Genomic DNA, 17,203 nt, shown 5'->3' with positions numbered 1-17,203 from the left:
CTTTTCTCTCCTTCTCTTCCCTGCGTCTAAGAATTATGGCTTCAGTTTGGCCCCCGGCCATGGATCACAGTCATTTTCATCCCATATCTTTTTCCACACTCAGTTGAGTTCACCATCGACAACACCATAATATATACCTCTGCTATGTAATCATGGGCAAAGACAACCCCCAAGCCAAGCAAAGGGCCCCGACCCTCACCGAAACCCTAGACTTCATCGAACAAACCTACAAAGAATCGAAGTTGATTATCGTCGGCTGTCTAGCATCGTGGACCCTCTGTCGACTAAACTTCCGCTTCGTTTGGCTACTCATTATCCTAGCCGTATGCCGCACGCACTACCAAGTGTCCATCCGACGAATCGAGCGCGCCATCCGAGATGAGCTCCGTCGATACCATGCACAGAAAGTTTTACAGCATGGCGAAAGCGTAGAATGGATAAACGAAGCCTTAGGTCGAGCATGGCACCTCTACCAACGCCAGATCTGCAAACAGATCGTTCAATACGTCAACGCCGGACTGGCCCAACGCAGCGAAGACTCCTCTCCCCAGAAACTGGTCATCCACTCCCTGGCTGTAGTAGACCAGCCGCTGCGATTTACCAAAGTGACGACCTACTCCAAGCCCCAGTCGCGCAATTTGATCTTCGAAGGACACTTCCGCATCGATCTCCGTCCACCGCAGGACCAGCGAATGCATCTGCTGGACCTGGTACACACTGATGAGCCGCTCATCGACTTGGCCATCGTGCATGAAAAGCCAGACCGCAAGAACCACGATCTCGTAGTACATGTGAGACAGGTGACAGGGACCGGGATAGTACGGTTAGAAATCGACCTCGAGAGTCTGGAGCCACATATTCTACAGCCGCAAATTGAGCTACAGGACCATCCACATATCGACTGTACCATCCGGACAGTGAGTCAGCATCATTTTCCTTTTCACTTTGCGCATCACATCGACTGGCGGAGGGCCGTGGAGAAGCAAATTCGTGAGGGGCTGGGATGGGCTTTCCACCGACCCTTACCGCTTCCGTTCCATTTTCTAGGCGAGAAATTCTTGGTCAAGATGATGACGTGGTGGTGGCAGCTGTGTCGGGCGGTTCATGATTAGTCGTTGGTAATGAATAATGAATTATTGATATCCTCCATGGGGAGAAAGTGGAATAGAACAATCGTGTTATTGGCTCATGTGGTACCGAGAAAGCCGAGTCCAAGTGGGCCGTCGCCTCGTAGGGCTGATGGTTGGGGATGAGAAAAAGTGCTGCCTAGAGCAACACGTCTGTTCGCCCTGTCGTATTGCAAAATTACCAAGTACACCTGTAGTATTCAACGCAAGGGGGACTGACAATCCCTGCCAGAACAGTATGTACTTTCAATGCTTGACGGAGCTTTTTCCAGTGGAGTGACAGGAGACTTTCCACGCGTTCCAATCCGTGGTTCTGTTCAAGGGGCAACCGTTAATTTTAGAATCAATAAAGGGCGTTTCAATGAGCCAATAATAGAACAATGCTTCTTTATTTAATGCTGCCACAAAGGGGCTTGTATTGCATGTATTGGGTATTGAACATTGAATTTATGTATGTTTGTATTTAGATACAGTACCATGCAGGCCACATGACAGGGGAAGTGGATCTCTCTTCGAAGAGACTTCGTCAGTTCTATCGGTCTGAGTTCATGACTGCCAAATTTACCCCAGGCTTGGTTAAATTGATTACGCCCAAGGGTTTGGCCTCCTTTTTATTTATGGAATATCGTGGTGGGTTTATTGTTGTATGTTATGGATGGCTGGGAAGCCTGCCACGGATTACTCGGATCTGAGTGATAGTTCTGGAAGGCGGGTGTTTACACTTGTCTGTGGTCGGTAGCAACTGCAAGCGTCTCAAATCATCAAACTACGAAAGGAAGCAGAAAGGCAAGCCGAGATAGGCGAAGATTCTTGACCGTTGTTGGCTTTCCTTTTCACTTCTATTTCACTATATTACATACCATCTCCCTCTACCAGTACTGGTCCCCGTCGCAGAACCCGGACCAAGTTATGTACAGAAAAATATTGAGATATGGGGCCATTATGTCAGAGACCCTTTAGTAACGAGGCTTCTTCCCAACAGGCCGCTTTCCGTGGCCGTGGGAACCAGCAGCCTCAGGTTTAATCAACCAAAGTGTATCTCCAGCAGAGCCATCACTGCCCTTCACGTACTCCCACTTCAGAGCAGTAGCGTTAGCAACAGTAAGCTTACTGAAACCATACTCCTTCGTATTCAGTACCGCAGTGATATTAGTGAGGCCCTGGCCTGCGCTAAACTCACTATGGCTCTCAATATTACCCGCCATACCGTTAACAATATGAGTCATGGACTTGCCAGGGTTGGCCCGGTAAGTATTCTTGTTTAGCACTGAAGCACGATCGATAGTGCCGTTCGCACCCAACGGCCACAAGCGCTCATACCAGTGGATATGGCCGGAGAGGTAAGCATCAACGCCATACTCGAGGAGAAGCGCCTCAAATGCCTCCCGAATATTCTTCTGGTAGGACGAGTATGCAGAGCTGTACATGGGGCGGTGACTCATGACAATGACCCAGGGAGTCTTGGTGCGGTCTACGCTGGAGAGGTCCTTCTTCAACCACTTGTACTGCTCATAGGCCTTGGTGTCCTTGACGCTGCCGTCGATAGCTCCAAAGGGGCCGCTGTCTGTGACGAATGTCTCCGACTCCTTCGGGAAGGTCTCATTGCCGGTGAGATCCCTGGCGAAGGACCATTCAGGGCTGTTGGCGTAGTCGGTTTCCCCGTCGATGGAGACGAAGTGGGCGAGGCCATAGTCGAACGAGTACCAGAAGTTGGTCACACCGCCGCTCTCGGAACCGGGCATGCGGAAGCGGTGCTGGAAAGCCGTGAAGTTTCTAAGGGAACAGATCAGTATTGGGAGGGGGATCAGTCATGGGGTGATTAGGACTTACCGCTGGGAAGGAGGGCAGCTGTAGTAGTTCAGGTCTTGCTTGGTCCAGGTGCTGTTTGGCTCTTTGTGATCTAGATACGCCGAGAGGACGTTATTGGGGCCATCAAATTCAGCACAAGCAGCCTCGTGGTTACCGGGAAGAACCATGTAGGGAATCTTCTTCGTAATGTTACCCATCCACTGCTGCCAGAGATCCCAGTTGGACTCGTAAATGACACTCATGTCACCACCCTGGGGACCACCTTGGTTCGGAATTTCTCCCTTAGGAAGGGGCTGCTTGTACTCTGGGGTGATCACACCACCGGGGAGCGAGCTGCTAGAGCCGTTGTAGCAGAGAGGCCAGGAATCCTCACAGGCCATGATACCAGAAGACCAATCATCTGCGTAACTGATATCACCACCGTGCCACGCAAAGGCGGCCTCGCTGGCCGCCTTGGTTAGGTACTTGTGTGTACCCTGCGCATTGGTGTAGCCCATATCATTCAGAACGGCCACCGAGAATTCGGTAGGGTCACCAGCCTTTCGGGCGGTGGTGAAGCTCAAGACCTCAGACTCCGTTGTGCCATTGGCGGCGGGGATCTGGTAGTAGTAGGTCTTGCCAGACTCAAGATGAGGCAGAGAAACCTCGTGGAAGAACTGACTACACTGTGTGACAGCCTTCACCTGCGAGCAGGACGGTGTACGGTCGTAGCTAATATCTGTCAGTATGGAACTAGGTCTCAATTGAAGTCTCGGGGCTGCTCACGTATGAGAAAAGCCTCGCGCGACGTTGACCAAGCGGGTTGGGCTAGTACCCCATTTCACCGCGGGTGATTGTCCCAGGCCAAAGGGCGTCTGGTAGTGAATGTGAATACCGTCGGGAATATACGACAGCGAGATCACATTAACATTGTTCGTCGGGTGCGACGATGCAGGCTTGACGGCCGGAGGCTCCACGAGTCGATTGAAGCCTTTGCCGTTGCCGTTGATCGTGGGATCGACCCAATCACCTACAGGAACCGCAGGGCCCTTGTATGGAAAGCGATTGTCCACTGTAGGGCGGCCATTGACGGCGCTGGACAGAGCCAGCAAGAGGGAAGCAGCAGTTGCCTTCATGATGAGAAAGAATTGAAGCCGTGTCTCTCCAACAAGAAACAGCCAACGGGCTGGGCTTTTATAACTTAGCTGTATGCTTACATGGCTGCATTCGCGTGTTGCCGATAGGCAAGACACGATGTAGGCAAGCTTCCACACGTGCAATTGGGTAGTGGAGCGATTGGTCTATACAAGATCAAGCTAGCAGTCTTAGCTACTCTTAGCTGGCCCCGCTTCGGAATGTCCGGCGAGAACATATTAAAAGCCCTAATCGAGACCAATTATATCGCGAATATACGCATGACTCCTTGAGGATAAATCAGAGGAGGTTGCCTCGCCTTCAGAAATAGTTTAATTGCCAATTTCCCGGCACCCACTACCGAAATGCATATGAAGGGGTGCGCAAGGCTTTGTAAGCGCGACAGAAACAGCAAGAGGAAAGGCAAGTATCGTTCGAAGTTATCTGAAGTTCAAGTACGGAGTTTGCCGTTTACTGCCCGGTTGTTTTACCTATACCGAAAGGCAGTTTGAGATGGATGAGATGTTATTTAACTAGAAATATGTGGACCACCCAGTACCCCCAGGTCGTGCACGTCCAACACTGAATGTGGAGGGCCATTTCCTACGTCAATCCAACCACTATGTTCAGGAATATCTGTTTCTCTAATGAAGGCCTATTTAAAACTCCAGGTTGATATGGGACCTGTCTATTAAGGGCATATATCAACAGGGACTGATGGGGAGTAGTACGGAGCATATCTAGCAGGACGGAACTTGCGCAGAAGGAAACAAATTAAAACTAGGAGATTGGAGGCATGTCTAACTGAACAACCATTCACTTAAGTATTCTGTTCTCTGGGTCATGTTCGTTTCCGCCTGAATAATGCCCCGGGCTCATCAAAAACAACACCAACTCGAACCCTGTTTCTTGTCCTTGTGTTTTCCGCGATTAGTCTCCATAGTCTCTTGGTTTGTAGTATATTGGCGAGTTGTGGTAGAGCGCATGCTATTCAGAGGGGGAACATTCTGGTTCATAGCACGACCTCTCACTGGGTTCTGGTCATTGAAACCAAGGTTCATGGTATCATAACCTCCATCATTCTGAACCATCCGATGATTGTGCAGGTCGAATTTCTGTATAAAATCTGGAGATAGCCCCTCAAGGCTTATCTTATCCGTAGCTGCGGCATTCTGGGTGACAACATGCAACCCGATTCCATCGTCACTTACATCGACGCTTCTGTTGTGCTGGCTTGTGTCATTTTGTCTTGCAGTATCTTCGTGCTGAACACCCAGGACCATGCCATCGTCATACCTGGCATTTTGATTCATATCTGGGCCGTTCGCCAGCAATTCTTGTGTTTCGGCCCACTTTCCTCGAAGATTCACATAAGAAGCATTCTTTTTCATAAGATCTTCGATTGCGTCTCGAGCCCAATGATAACAACTCGAGGGCCTCTCGTTGCGATCCACTTTAAAGGTACGAAGGAAATCCAACAAGCGGGTTAGACTGCCAACGTCCCCGATCTCAAGTTTCCTAAAGGACTCATCGTGATCCCGTAGGGAAACCGCTCGCTCCAGAACTGGGTTATCTGGCTTATCATTGAGAGCACCACTCGGAATTCCAAGGCCTTCGTCCAACTTGGATTCGATCCCACAGCAACCGTGAAAGCGCCTTGCGCCAGTCATATTGGAACTATTTTCGATGATGAGTGTCCAATGGAATCTATAGATGAAAGAGCCGATAGTTAGCTTATTATGCAGCAGTTGGGATGGGCTACCTTGCCTTTGGTTTAAACGGTTTGCTGGATCATCTGGAATACTGTAGGTGCCTATAAACAGCTTGTACGTTTCAAAAGCTGACATTGTGTCTTGGAAAGTTGGGATGGCAGTCTTTTACTACTTGCTCTGGGTTTGCTGACAATGGTAAATAGTTGGCTCCAGAATAATAAGAGCGTGTACTCAAGATCTCGCTGATGATGAAGATCCACAGCCGAATATTGCAGAAGACATCTACTTATATGAATTAGACAGAAAGGAAAGGTATTTTACCGCCTTAAGCACAAATAACTCATGTATCGTGTTGACATTTTCGTGGTGCCGATGTGATATCTTTGTTATTGGCAGTTTGTCCTCATGGCTCCGTATGTCTTGTATTTGTCCTCTCAAAAGCATAATGACCGACTTCTCCATTTAGATGAAATACTGCTTAAAAGAGATCAAACTTCTTTTGGTAGAAAGCGAGACGTAACAAGGAAACGCGCATTTATAGGGATTTTGATGCATATAATCAGTTTCAGGGTCAGAATGCGGGATGTGGATTAATACAAAGACATCCTTGCTCAGAATTATGAGACAATGGCCCTTTATACTGGGTGTATGATCTGGAGCTGCTTTATCTCCAATATGGAAGTTTCATGATTTCGTTACAGCCCTCAAATCTCATTGTCTTCTTATCAAAGGAGCCTATGTATCGTTTTTATCCTCGAGATGCCTCTGGCCACAATAGGTGATTACTCACTTTTACCTAGCATCTTCGATCTGGTAGTAACAGACCACGTAGGTGTTTAGTCATAGTTTATGACTCCATGTACTGATATCACAACTCTGATTACTAGTGTTATAGTTTGTGTCTCCGCGAGATTGACAATGCGCTATAGAATTTCAACATAATCTGGGAAATGGGGAAAAGGAACGTTGATTTCTCACTCCGTCTTATCACATCAGAGCTAGAGATTTCTAATCATTATGAGTGCTTCCAATCCCCAACACAGCGTTAACTTAGGGTTCGTAAGAATCTAAACCGAAAAGATGTCATCATGCGTCCGGCAATCCAGCCACTCTAGAGCTTATCCTTTACGAATTTTAATTGAGCAGACGAAAGGAGAGGGGCTAATTCTAGGTTGGATGAGGAAAACTTCACATATATAGGTAGGTCTTGTCAGACCCATACTATCGTGACTTTGATATCTTGTGTTGTCCATCTTCCTCCCAATGCATGCCATAGTAGCCCCATGCACCTCTTCAAAGTCCGCTACTGAGAAACCCAAGGCTGGGGTACCTAGACATCTGCGCTCATTGCCGAGCCTCTTCAGTACTCTCTGAACCCAACTGCGACTATCACAACGATTGGACCTGTGTTTGAACCTGCAAATGCCACAATACATGATAGAAATACAGGCTGAGCGCCCGCGAATCATGTCTATGAGCCGTGATCGATTCCTGACGTTGGCTATTTGACCAATACAATAGGTGTGTACTGTGAGCTGAGTTGAATACTGTCTCGTTTTTTTGGTCCAGCATACAAAATTGCGTCCACATATCGGGATGGTATTCCACAGCATGGAACCTCATTCCGCCGTGGGTTGGTTTTATCTGGGGCCCAATAATGAAAGCCCAGGTATACCTATATTTTGTAAATAATGTTCCGTTCGAATCTTTGGATATGTTTTGAGTGTTTACCGGTCTTCTTTATGTGGGCATGCCCACAGAGCCCGCTCAAAGAGTCCGACGTAAATTTTGTCTTTGCCGTGTGACATGATGTTTTTAGCATATGAGTATCGATTGGTCTTAGTTTGGGTCATATCTCATCGATATACTTGTGTGTCTGTTCCTCACAACTGGCGGTGAAAGTCATGAATACAAGAATATACGAGCAATTCAACACTCGGCTACTGAGGTTGTTTATAAATGAATTCGGCCACGCACTTTTGTATGCTAGAATTCCACAAGTCATTCTTAGAGGGGCTTCTCGACGTGTCTAAGATTATTAATGGATGATAGATAGTGCCCGGCTTTCCTTTTGCTCTCACAAATAGTAAGAGAGTACTTCAAACGAAGTAAATGGGTCTCATAGTCCGAGAGCTGTCCAAGCGGCAAAAGTTTGAAAGGAATTGGAAGTTGAGAAGTTTTTCTCGTCATTTTCGTTTTATATTGCTATGCTGACTAGTAATGCATTGTCATTGTACGCTACATATCCTTGATATCCCCTTGTATATGTTATCTATGTTTCAAGTCTCCTATCCACGGCAATGGCTTGAAAGCTCTTGATTAAACAACGTGTTCCTACAGTTGATCTTATAAGTGAGGACTATTGGGGGCTAGTTGAAGGCATTCGGACTTGAGCAGTGAGAGTCCGCTCAATTGATTAAGACCTTGATGGCTCGAGGTATGTTCAACTCAGTATATGATGCCATCATATACCTTGACTGGCATATGTCGACTCCAGCTAAGCTTTCCTATACTCAGAAGCTAGTCAAGAGGCATATATAATATGAGAGGGATTTCTACTGTTGTACCTTTTGACTTATTGGGTTGGCAACTGAGAGTAACACTGTGTGAGCGGGATTTGAACGGTGATCCAAGAACGAGCATGTCCTGTTGATATTGGTGAAATCCTCACGTGGACCATGACCTGCTCAACACAACCGCTTCTAATCCTTCTGATTCATTTGAACTTGCCTTTCGGTTTTAATCTACAGTACATCAAACCTTACTTTACACCCGTTCGGTGAGTCTCTCTAAGTAGCGCTAGATTGGATTCATATTTTTCTCTGACATCAGGATCTGACTGACTAGATTGTAAAGCAGGTTCTTTCAGCCTCGAAATCCTCCAACACCGATAAAGTCTTCGTCAACATGCCAGTCGCATTGGTCGACCCCACGGGCGACATTGTCATCATGTCCGGCGATGACTCCTTTCAGGTCTCCTCCAAGATTTTGTCTACAGCTTCCCCTGTATTTTCCGTTATGTTCAGCCCTCTCTTCAGAGAGGGTACCTTAATAATAGATGAACCGAAGGAGCCAGCGGTCATACACCTGGGTGACGACGATGCCGAAGCACTCCTCGCTTTCTTTAACATAGTGCATTTCCGAACTGATGAGATCCCGGAGAAGCCGACTGCTATATTTCTGGAAAGATTTGCGGTGTTAGTTGATAAATACATGTGCAAGAAGGCAGTTGCCTCCCAAGTCAAGGTCTGGTTGTTGAAAAATCTACGAACCCTGACTGTCACGGAGCTGTGTCCATTGCTGTTGCTCGCGTATATTATGGATATACCGGAGAGATTCGCTACCATCTCGAAGGAAATCCTCTTCAACCATGTGGGTTCCTATTCTGAATTACTCTTGTTGGCGGATCACCCACTCATGGACAGCAACATCGTCGGTAGGCAATCCATTTCCCTGGGCGTCACAAATAGCTTGATACTGAGAACTATCGCAGTCGAATTTGAGAGAAAGAGACACGAGCTTCATCGTATGGTTCGAAAGGCACTTATATGCGCACTCGACAGCTTGACTGCACTGAAAACCGACGAATCCAGGTACATATCGCTGTATACGCAGAAGCTACAAGCGCGGGGACTGCTTCCAGGCACCGATGCCTTTGAAGCCAAGAGCTTCAGGCAAGTGTATTGGGACGCATCGACGCTATCTACGTTCCACGCCCAGCCTTGCAAGTTACAAGGTTGTGTATGCATGTCGAATAAAGCATTGGAGCATGACAGGAAGACTGTGAGATTCTTGAATAACCTCAAAGACGCAAAGGTGGGAATTTGCTTGGACTGCTTACGGTCAGAGCGGTCATCCTTCCCGGATTGCCGTTTTACTCACCCTTTCTCCGGGGATGACAAGGCCATTTTTACCACATAATTTATCATAGTCCTTGGAAGATGTCAGATGTGGACTCCTGAGCGACTGAAAACTGTTGAGAGGGGATGACAGGCAAGAGAATAGCGACATGTGCTCCGGATTCAGATTTATATTCCTTCCTCTTACATTGAAAAGTGTCTTAACATACTGCCACACATGGGGAACTCAGGCGTGTTTAGTCCGTCTCGATATATTGTGACTTACTATCATATGCTTTAAGACCTAGTGTCTACTGTATCTACTACAAGACCTACCACAGGCGCAGCCAACTTCTCTTCTATCGCTTGTTGAACCTTCGGTTTCCCTGTCCAAGAATCTCTCTACAGATTGGCACATCAGCAAGAGACCATTCAGATAGTGAAATACACTATACTTTGAAGCGAGTAGCTGTCATTTGGGGTTACACCTATTTCTTTTCAATATAACTTTAGCTTGAAATGCTATCCTCAATATCCCCAGTCCTAGCTCAACGACAGCACTGTGAAAAGTATGGAACGAGATTTCCATTCCTGTTCGCTCTCCCCTCGACTAAGCCTTTTTGAAAAGACAAAGTATCACGGGGTATGTGCTTCCTTCATAATAATACATACTATATTTTGTCTATGGTTCGGCGTGCAGTTTGTTCTACATACGAATGTGTAAGGGTAAGCTGCTATCCAGTCATCAGTTGCCTCCTATCCTCGAGACATTGCTGAAACCTATTTTCAGGAATTGAAGTACGCATCCGGAAAGTGGTTTAGAAATTATTATAACTACTGACTATATATAAATTATTTGCTTGTTATCCCCTCGATAGCTAGCGCAGAATGGCTGGAATTGAAGAAAGCTTGGTCAACATGAAGCAATCCCAGTTCATAAATCGTGACATTTAGGGAAACAGTATTGATGTATTAACTATTTGTATTAAACTACCAAGATGGCATAAATTTGTACAGTCCTTATACTAAAGCACTTTACAGGAGCTCCTAGTTCATTGTTGTTAGCACCGAATATTCAGAGCTCGTGCGTCTAGATCTGCAGAGTGCTGTTGGAAATTAATCAGGTTCGCATGATCTGTCGCTTCTCAGTCCAATGTATCTCCGGCAGGATAGAATTCCATGGTCAGTTCCGGCACGGTCCTTCATACAACTAGGCATTCAATTTTGGTATTTGGCGTGACGATAGAGGTCATACAATTGGTGAAGAGTATACAAGAGGTCATTCTACTTCCAGCCTTGTTTAACTATGGGTTTCCGATTCACATCGTTCCAGTGCTGTCAGGTACAGTGGCTATTCAATTTCGCCTTGTCCACTACCTAGACAATTTCAATATATCCAGATCTATTACTTCACGGAGCTACAACCATTAACAATTCATGTTATTAACGCCACGTAGTTCTGATTATTCCCCTGTTTTTCCTGTAGGTATATAAACAGACTAATCCCACCCTCATCGCATCCACTTCTCGCAACAAACAATCCTCTGAAATTGGAAGACCTGTCAGCTATGGATAAACCCACAACCCGACTGCGGAATGTTGCTCGCCATGGTGGTATTATAACTAGCAGCCTAGGATAAGACCGCAACGCCAGCTAATACGGCTTTTGAACACGAAGATAATATGGAAAACGGCCCAATTATTATCTTTGCGCGCGATATGAGAAACTCGCCTATCAGCTCTAAATCAGGCTATGGTAACAATACCAGCTATACAAGAGCCTGAGGCGTGCTCCGGGGAGTGATATCGATAAATTGAATTTGGGCCGCAATCCGAACTTTGAAGCACTCAGTATTTTAGACGGTAGGGATAGACCATGAGAACGAATACAAGCACTGTCAGAGAGGAAACAGGCCATTTACATTCTGCGATTTTGTCGGGCTACTTTAGCATGAGCTGCGGAAATTGCTATTACAATTTAAGCGGTGCTAGGTACTCTTTCCGAGGTAAGTACTAATACCATTTGAACTGTGATTTTAGCTAACTATTATTGTAAATAGTTGTACTACCCCGGAAATGGTGAGGAGGAAGAGAAATAAATCGAAGAGACCGAAGGCAGAGAACAAGATTCCCTGCTAAACAAGGACCATAAGAGTTGTTACATGCCGTACCGGTGAGAATTTCGGGCTCTCTCTCAGTGCAATAAGTTCTACAAGACGGGAGGTCTCTACTCCGAGTGTATCGTTTCTCCATCCTATAGCGGATCTGCTCTATACGCAGGAGCGTGCGCCAATTGCCTGGCACGAGGGAAAGACGGCGAATACATCATTCGCGAAGGGTTCGAGGGCCCTGGGTATCACTAATATTATTCCCACGGCATATTGAATCTGCCGATAAACCGTGGACCACTCAGATATCATTAAATAAACCAGAAGGATGCTAGAGAGCAAACTCACCAGAAAGGACCCTAATGCGCATCACTTTATCTCTATTGATCCATCCGGGTTGTACTTATCGATGTCAAGATAGGACATACTACTCGCATAAGGTATTACTTATTGTTCATCAAGGTGCTAACTGATTCGATTGATATCTCTTCAACTCAATGTCTACAATTTTCTGATGGGTGGCGGCTCCATACAGTACGACGATAGACTTCCAGGTCCAGCCCACCAACTACTCAGGATTATTTTGGAGCAGTGGCGGAGAAGTTGGGTTGCTTCCATCTCTCACAAATTCTAATTTGTGGACCGGTAAGCCATGTCTTGAGCTAAGAGTTCGGTTTCTGATACTTCCCACAATAGGGACTTTTTACACTCGTTCGTAGATGTCAGCCGATTACTTGGTCAACAGCAAACAAGGTCCTGTTCAGGGCGCTGATATGATGAGGACAATATAGAGGAAAGCCCTCATGGGCTTCAATCAGATGCAGACCGACTGTCCACAAAGGGTCCCGGATAAGCGTGCATCCTTTTACAAGATCTGTCTGGATCACCGTGCGCTACAGATAGCAGGTCTACAGGGATTTATTGCCCTCGACGTGAGCTCCCACAACAATACTACGAGGCATTCCATCCTTCTTGAAGCTCAGCTTCTGTTGAATGGGGCACCTTCGATCCACTCTTCGTGTCCACCTGATGATTAGTTCAGGGGCATGAGGGGAGCAAGAGCCTGCTCAGGAATAACCTTCAGGCGCCATCTATTAACTGCAAGAAGCCCATATCGAAGTGGTGGTTTACATTGATCCGAGACCAACACTGGCGTCACACGTCGCCTTCGTGCGAAACCGAACCAACGCCGTGGCCCTAAGCCAGTGCTCGCTACTTCTATAAATGTCGACATGCAACGTTCAATCCTATGACTGGACATATTTTAGGATTGCATTCCGGAAGAAAGAGTGGGCCTAATTTGAAAGGTGGCAATTTGCATCAGCAAATATGTCGAAAACCTTTACAAGGGGCTATCTGAATCAACTACGCCAGCAGGTCATTAAGACTCTCCTCCAGGCAGTACGCGAGCGAGCAGATATCCTGAGTAGTGCCCTCTTCGCAGCGGGACAGCAGATTATGCACAGTATGAGCAGATTGTCTGTGGGGGTGAGGAGGCCTCCAACTCTGTGGGAAGCGTTTCAGCCACAAACCGATGGTCAAAACGGAACGTATGAACCAAAACCTTGGAACATTATCTCAGGTGTTTTACCAATGAAGAACAAAAAAGTTGGCCAAATCTACTCCCAACCGCAGAATTTGCATGCCTCCTCGTGTCAAAGTCATCGGAGGGCCAGTCGTTCCCAAGGTCCTGTGGTGTCTGCATTGTTTGAGGACCGCCGTTAAGAACGATGATCGCGACGAGGGCGAAATGTTTACGATTGGCTGTAAATTTGACGGTGCTTCCTCGGTGTTATGCAAGCAATGCTGCGGCCGCGGGGCCATTACTATATTCTACAATCCATGCAGACATAAGTATGGATTTTTTGTTCATATCGTCGAACACTCTTCGAAAGATGGATAACCAACATGGACATCTTTCCGGAGGTGCACGACAGATATGCGCATAACCAAGGATCACGCTGTTGACTTAATTCCAGACATTCAACAAAGACAAAGTTCCCAATTAATCGAGCCAACATATCCGCCCATGGCGATGCTGGCCAGCAATACTCGTGCGGCTGCAAGCAAGGGGGTGGTCTGTAACAGAAAATCACAGTCACCGAAGACAGCTGGTCACCCCCAAGCCCGGCATCTAGTCTTTACATAACCTTCGAAGAGGACGAATCCATCTAGTCCATTTGTAGGACACCGGATCGGTTGTTTGGGTTTTTCTGAGAGAGGATGGTTGTTATGCACTAGCAAGCATCCTTCACAAATGGGAAAAGATTTACGTGATTCAGTGCCAACGGAAGTGCATATGCATGGACAAGAGGTCAAGGACAAGGCGTTTAGCAATACATGGCCCTCAGACCTGCTCTAGGCCAATATGTGGATCTAGTTCAGGTAAGTGTCCTTCCTATCAGGAAAGATCGTGGTTTAAGAGGTTTGGCGGCATCAGGATCCACTGCCCCCCCGAAGGAGATTCTGTGGTGCCTCCCAGTTCTACCCGGTAAGTCTAACCTTTTCGCCCCCGGAAGGACACTGCCTGTATAAAGCTGACGGTCTTTAGGTGCCCTATGCTCGTTGCGCCAAGGAGCTGTTTGAAGCGTTCATCGAAGGCTTTCCTAGACTATTGGTGTGCGAGCCTGGGGGTGCAGGTCCTGCTCTGAGATTGAAGCTACGGAGGCTCTGTCCAAGCGTATTGAGGATGCGTACTGTAAGGAATCGACCAGATCGGACCGATATAGATAAGCAATTAGATAAGTATCCCACCAGAACTAATCGGTGCGGTGCGAACTGGTAGATTCCTTACATGGCGTCCCAGGTGAGGATCGAACTCACAGTACCGCAGACCCGATAAGCTGAGCCAGAGGCATCCGTGTCTCCAGGCGTTGCGGAGCCTAAACCGCAACTTATTCCGTTTGCTGAATGAGCAACGGGAACTCGGGGGTAAGGAGCCAACCTCTTTCGCAAGGACGTTTAGTCTTATTGCCTCACCCCGGTGCAGTAATTCCTATGCCGACATATGAAAGCCGACTCCACAAGACAGACTCCACAGCAAGGGGATTGCTTAGGATTTATATCAGACTTCATGGACCATGTTGGGGCCCACTTCATTACGGCACTGCCAATGCCGCCAATTTGGTTGAACTCAAGCGCAACTCAGCAAGGATCGAATCATTTTCCTATTTCTTCAACGTTTCCTGCTGGCAGAGCGGCGTATACTACTTGGACTATTGAAAAATAATTCCGGGGAATGGCCATGCAGAAACTGGATTAGGCCCATCTAACAGTGGTAGCAGACCAGATCAGTCCTCTACCAGTGAATAACTGTACACTCACAAACAAGAGGAGACAATAGTGATGCTTTGCAACAGCAACATAACAGACAAACTTGACGATGGCTTCGTCGTGGAGAAGAAGACAGACCATGAGAGTGATGCAGATTATGAGCTCAGAAAATACCCCTATCGTACCGTCAGAAATGGAAGGAGGCAGGAGTAATGTTAAATAGATTGCAGAAAGGATTAGCAACTGAGCCAACACAACCATTCTACCGATTGAGCTCGATGCACCTATATAGGACACTGTACGCTATGTCCATGGCCTAGTACATTATTCTAAGATTAACAGGCCATGATAATTCGATTGCGATTGCCATATCAATTGGTATCGATCTATTATCTAGTGTTGTATATTGGTATTGTGTGGATCGTGCTTCAAATAGGATGTCTGCGATCGCCATATTGGGGGCCTATTCTATTAAAAAAAAAGAATAGCATGGTTGTAAGTACTGTTGTGACTGTCTGTGGAGCATGAGTTTACTGAGGAATTCTGTTTGGGATACTTCTGGGTTTGATGGTATTGTAGGTTGATAAACGCATATCTATGTCTTGCTCAGACTTCCAAAGATAGATGTTCTATATCACCATGAAGAATTCGACAAGATATCGATAGCAGATCCAGGGAACTACCTGATAGGGTAGGAGAAATGGAGGCGCAGTTTGAACCAGGGTTTAACGCATGGTACATGGAATCGAGCTTTAGGGCTACATGATGACGTTATCAATGATGCAGCCACATGAATCCAACTGATGGGCAAAAGATTGTCAACTAGAGATAGCACTATAATAGATTTTATAAGGGTACTTTAAGGGTCCCGGCATTTTTAAATAATCGAATGGGGTGACTTTCCTGTCAAGATTCATCTCAGAGCCAAAATAGCAGCTCAGCTTTAGCAGCGCTGCAAGACAAAAGGATATAGTATCATAAATATGACAAAAATTGCGCTTCTCGGCTCCAAGGGTCAGGTGGGCCATTGCATCCTCATGGCTCTTCTTACCACGACTTCCCATGAGGTAGTTCAGCTCGTTCGACCGGCTTCCGAATCTAAGGCAAAGTCTATAAATATATCTGCAGAGCAGAAGCAAAGACTCCGAACGGTGCCCGTGGATCTCTTAGTCGCTGGTACAGATGAGCTGGCTTCTATTCTGAACGGCGTGGAAGTGGTTGTTAGTGCAGTGAATGGGAAAGCTCTCTCTGCTCAAGAGAAGGTCCAGACTGCTGCGGAAAAGGTCGGGGTGAAGAGATTTTATCCGAGCGAGTATGGGATGCATCATGTTTACACGGGGGAAGATGGGTATGGATATGTGCACCCGGTGAGTACTCTCTATTTTACCTGCTCTAGGAGCGGTTTCGGTCGTGGCTGCTGGTTGGTTAGTAGATTGACCTATTTTATAGGCATGGGATATGAAGTCCAAGGCCAATAGGAAAGTGCTCCGCCATCCAGCTATAGTAGCAGGAAAAATGACGTACACCCTCATCGGTTGCGGAGACCTCTACAATCAAGGCCGCGAAGCGCTCTGGTGTCCGTGGACGCAGACCGATCTTCCATCGTACACGATTCATATCCTGGGCAACCCTGACGCCAAGGTTTACTTCATGCATATGGGTGATCTAGCCAACTTCCTGGTCCAACCCATAGATCATCCGGAAGTCTCAGAGAACAAAGAGCTGAATTTCGTTAGCGACCATATCAGCTATAACGAGATTGCGGCACTATGGGAGAAATACTCCCGCAGGAAGGTGGAGAAGAGTATAGTGCCAATACAGGTTATGCATCGTGTTTTTCAGAACAAGGAAGAGGTCCCAGAGCATCTCAAGGCGAAGAGTGTGTTTCCTGATGACTTCTGGATTGTGGTGAAAGGAATGCAAGGATTAGGCGGATTTTGGAGGCCGCCAGGGCAGGTGCATAATGATTTGTTCCCTGATATGAAGACGATGACGTTTGAGCGGTACTTCAGGAGTATCTATGGATCTGAATAATCTTGTCAGCAGTTGGCATTATGCCTGGGAGGATGTATGTGTAGACAAGCTGGCGATGTTGCTCCGCATGCTTACCCCGGCGCTATCCTGTTTCCGACACGGAGACTACCCCATTTGCGGAGGAATCTGGAGTACACCACGTCTATCCAATATCGTCTCCATAGGCAAAAGTCATGATGGATAGCCGC

General features: G+C 46.9%; 5 protein-coding genes across 5 annotated transcripts; 3 read left to right on the top strand and 2 right to left on the bottom strand.

Annotated features, from left to right (window-relative positions):
- BDV37DRAFT_73351 (uncharacterized protein) lies at nucleotides 1-1,598 on the top strand. Its single transcript, XM_032091137.1, has one exon. It carries the CDS (start codon nucleotides 153-155, stop codon nucleotides 1,110-1,112), a length of 960 nt encoding a protein of 319 aa, XP_031943370.1. The 5' UTR covers nucleotides 1-152; the 3' UTR covers nucleotides 1,113-1,598.
- Nucleotides 1,599-2,083: 485 nt separating this feature from the next.
- On the bottom strand, nucleotides 2,084-4,518 carry BDV37DRAFT_292579 (purple acid phosphatase family protein; the record flags this gene model as incomplete). Its single annotated transcript, XM_032089216.1, has 3 exons — nucleotides 3,702-4,518; nucleotides 2,958-3,647; nucleotides 2,084-2,900 (listed from the first exon to the last, which is right to left on the bottom strand). The coding sequence occupies exons 1-3, from the start codon at nucleotides 4,049-4,051 to the stop codon at nucleotides 2,084-2,086; spliced, it is 1,857 nt and encodes a 618-aa protein (XP_031943369.1). The 5' UTR covers nucleotides 4,052-4,518.
- A 76-nt stretch (nucleotides 4,519-4,594) lies between these two features.
- On the bottom strand, nucleotides 4,595-5,742 carry BDV37DRAFT_243890 (uncharacterized protein). Its single transcript, XM_032081478.1, has 2 exons — nucleotides 5,594-5,742; nucleotides 4,595-5,510 (listed from the first exon to the last, which is right to left on the bottom strand). The coding sequence occupies exons 1-2, from the start codon at nucleotides 5,632-5,634 to the stop codon at nucleotides 4,928-4,930; spliced, it is 624 nt and encodes a 207-aa protein (XP_031943368.1). The 5' UTR covers nucleotides 5,635-5,742; the 3' UTR covers nucleotides 4,595-4,927.
- Nucleotides 5,743-8,668: 2,926 nt separating this feature from the next.
- BDV37DRAFT_281289 (BTB/POZ domain-containing protein) lies at nucleotides 8,669-9,682 on the top strand (the record flags this gene model as incomplete). Its single annotated transcript, XM_032086787.1, has 2 exons — nucleotides 8,669-9,197; nucleotides 9,255-9,682. The coding sequence occupies 2 exons, from the start codon at nucleotides 8,669-8,671 to the stop codon at nucleotides 9,680-9,682; spliced, it is 957 nt and encodes a 318-aa protein (XP_031943367.1).
- A 6,179-nt stretch (nucleotides 9,683-15,861) lies between these two features.
- Nucleotides 15,862-17,015, top strand: BDV37DRAFT_292577 (uncharacterized protein; the record flags this gene model as incomplete). Its single annotated transcript, XM_032089215.1, has 2 exons — nucleotides 15,862-16,348; nucleotides 16,431-17,015. The coding sequence occupies exons 1-2, from the start codon at nucleotides 15,965-15,967 to the stop codon at nucleotides 17,013-17,015; spliced, it is 969 nt and encodes a 322-aa protein (XP_031943366.1). The 5' UTR covers nucleotides 15,862-15,964.
- Between the last annotated feature and the right edge of the window lie 188 nt (nucleotides 17,016-17,203).

Source organism: Aspergillus pseudonomiae (genome assembly GCF_009193645.1).
Source record: "Aspergillus pseudonomiae strain CBS 119388 unplaced genomic scaffold BDV37scaffold_19, whole genome shotgun sequence".
Classification (NCBI taxonomy): domain Eukaryota; kingdom Fungi; phylum Ascomycota; class Eurotiomycetes; order Eurotiales; family Aspergillaceae; genus Aspergillus; species Aspergillus pseudonomiae.
This window is presented reverse-complemented; position numbering and strand designations above follow the sequence as displayed.

Excerpts from the sequence above, each read along its gene's own strand:
- BDV37DRAFT_243890 (XM_032081478.1), bottom strand. The coding sequence starts at position 5,634 with ATGATAAGCCAGATAACCCAGTTCTGGAGCGAGCGGTTTCC. Across the intron at positions 5,511-5,593 it reads TTCTGGAGCGAGCGGTTTCC|CTTTAAAGTGGATCGCAACG; the intron begins CTACGGGATCAC and ends TTTCCTTCGTAC.
- BDV37DRAFT_73351 (XM_032091137.1), top strand. The coding sequence starts at position 153 with ATGGGCAAAGACAACCCCCAAGCCAAGCAAAGGGCCCCGACCCTCACC.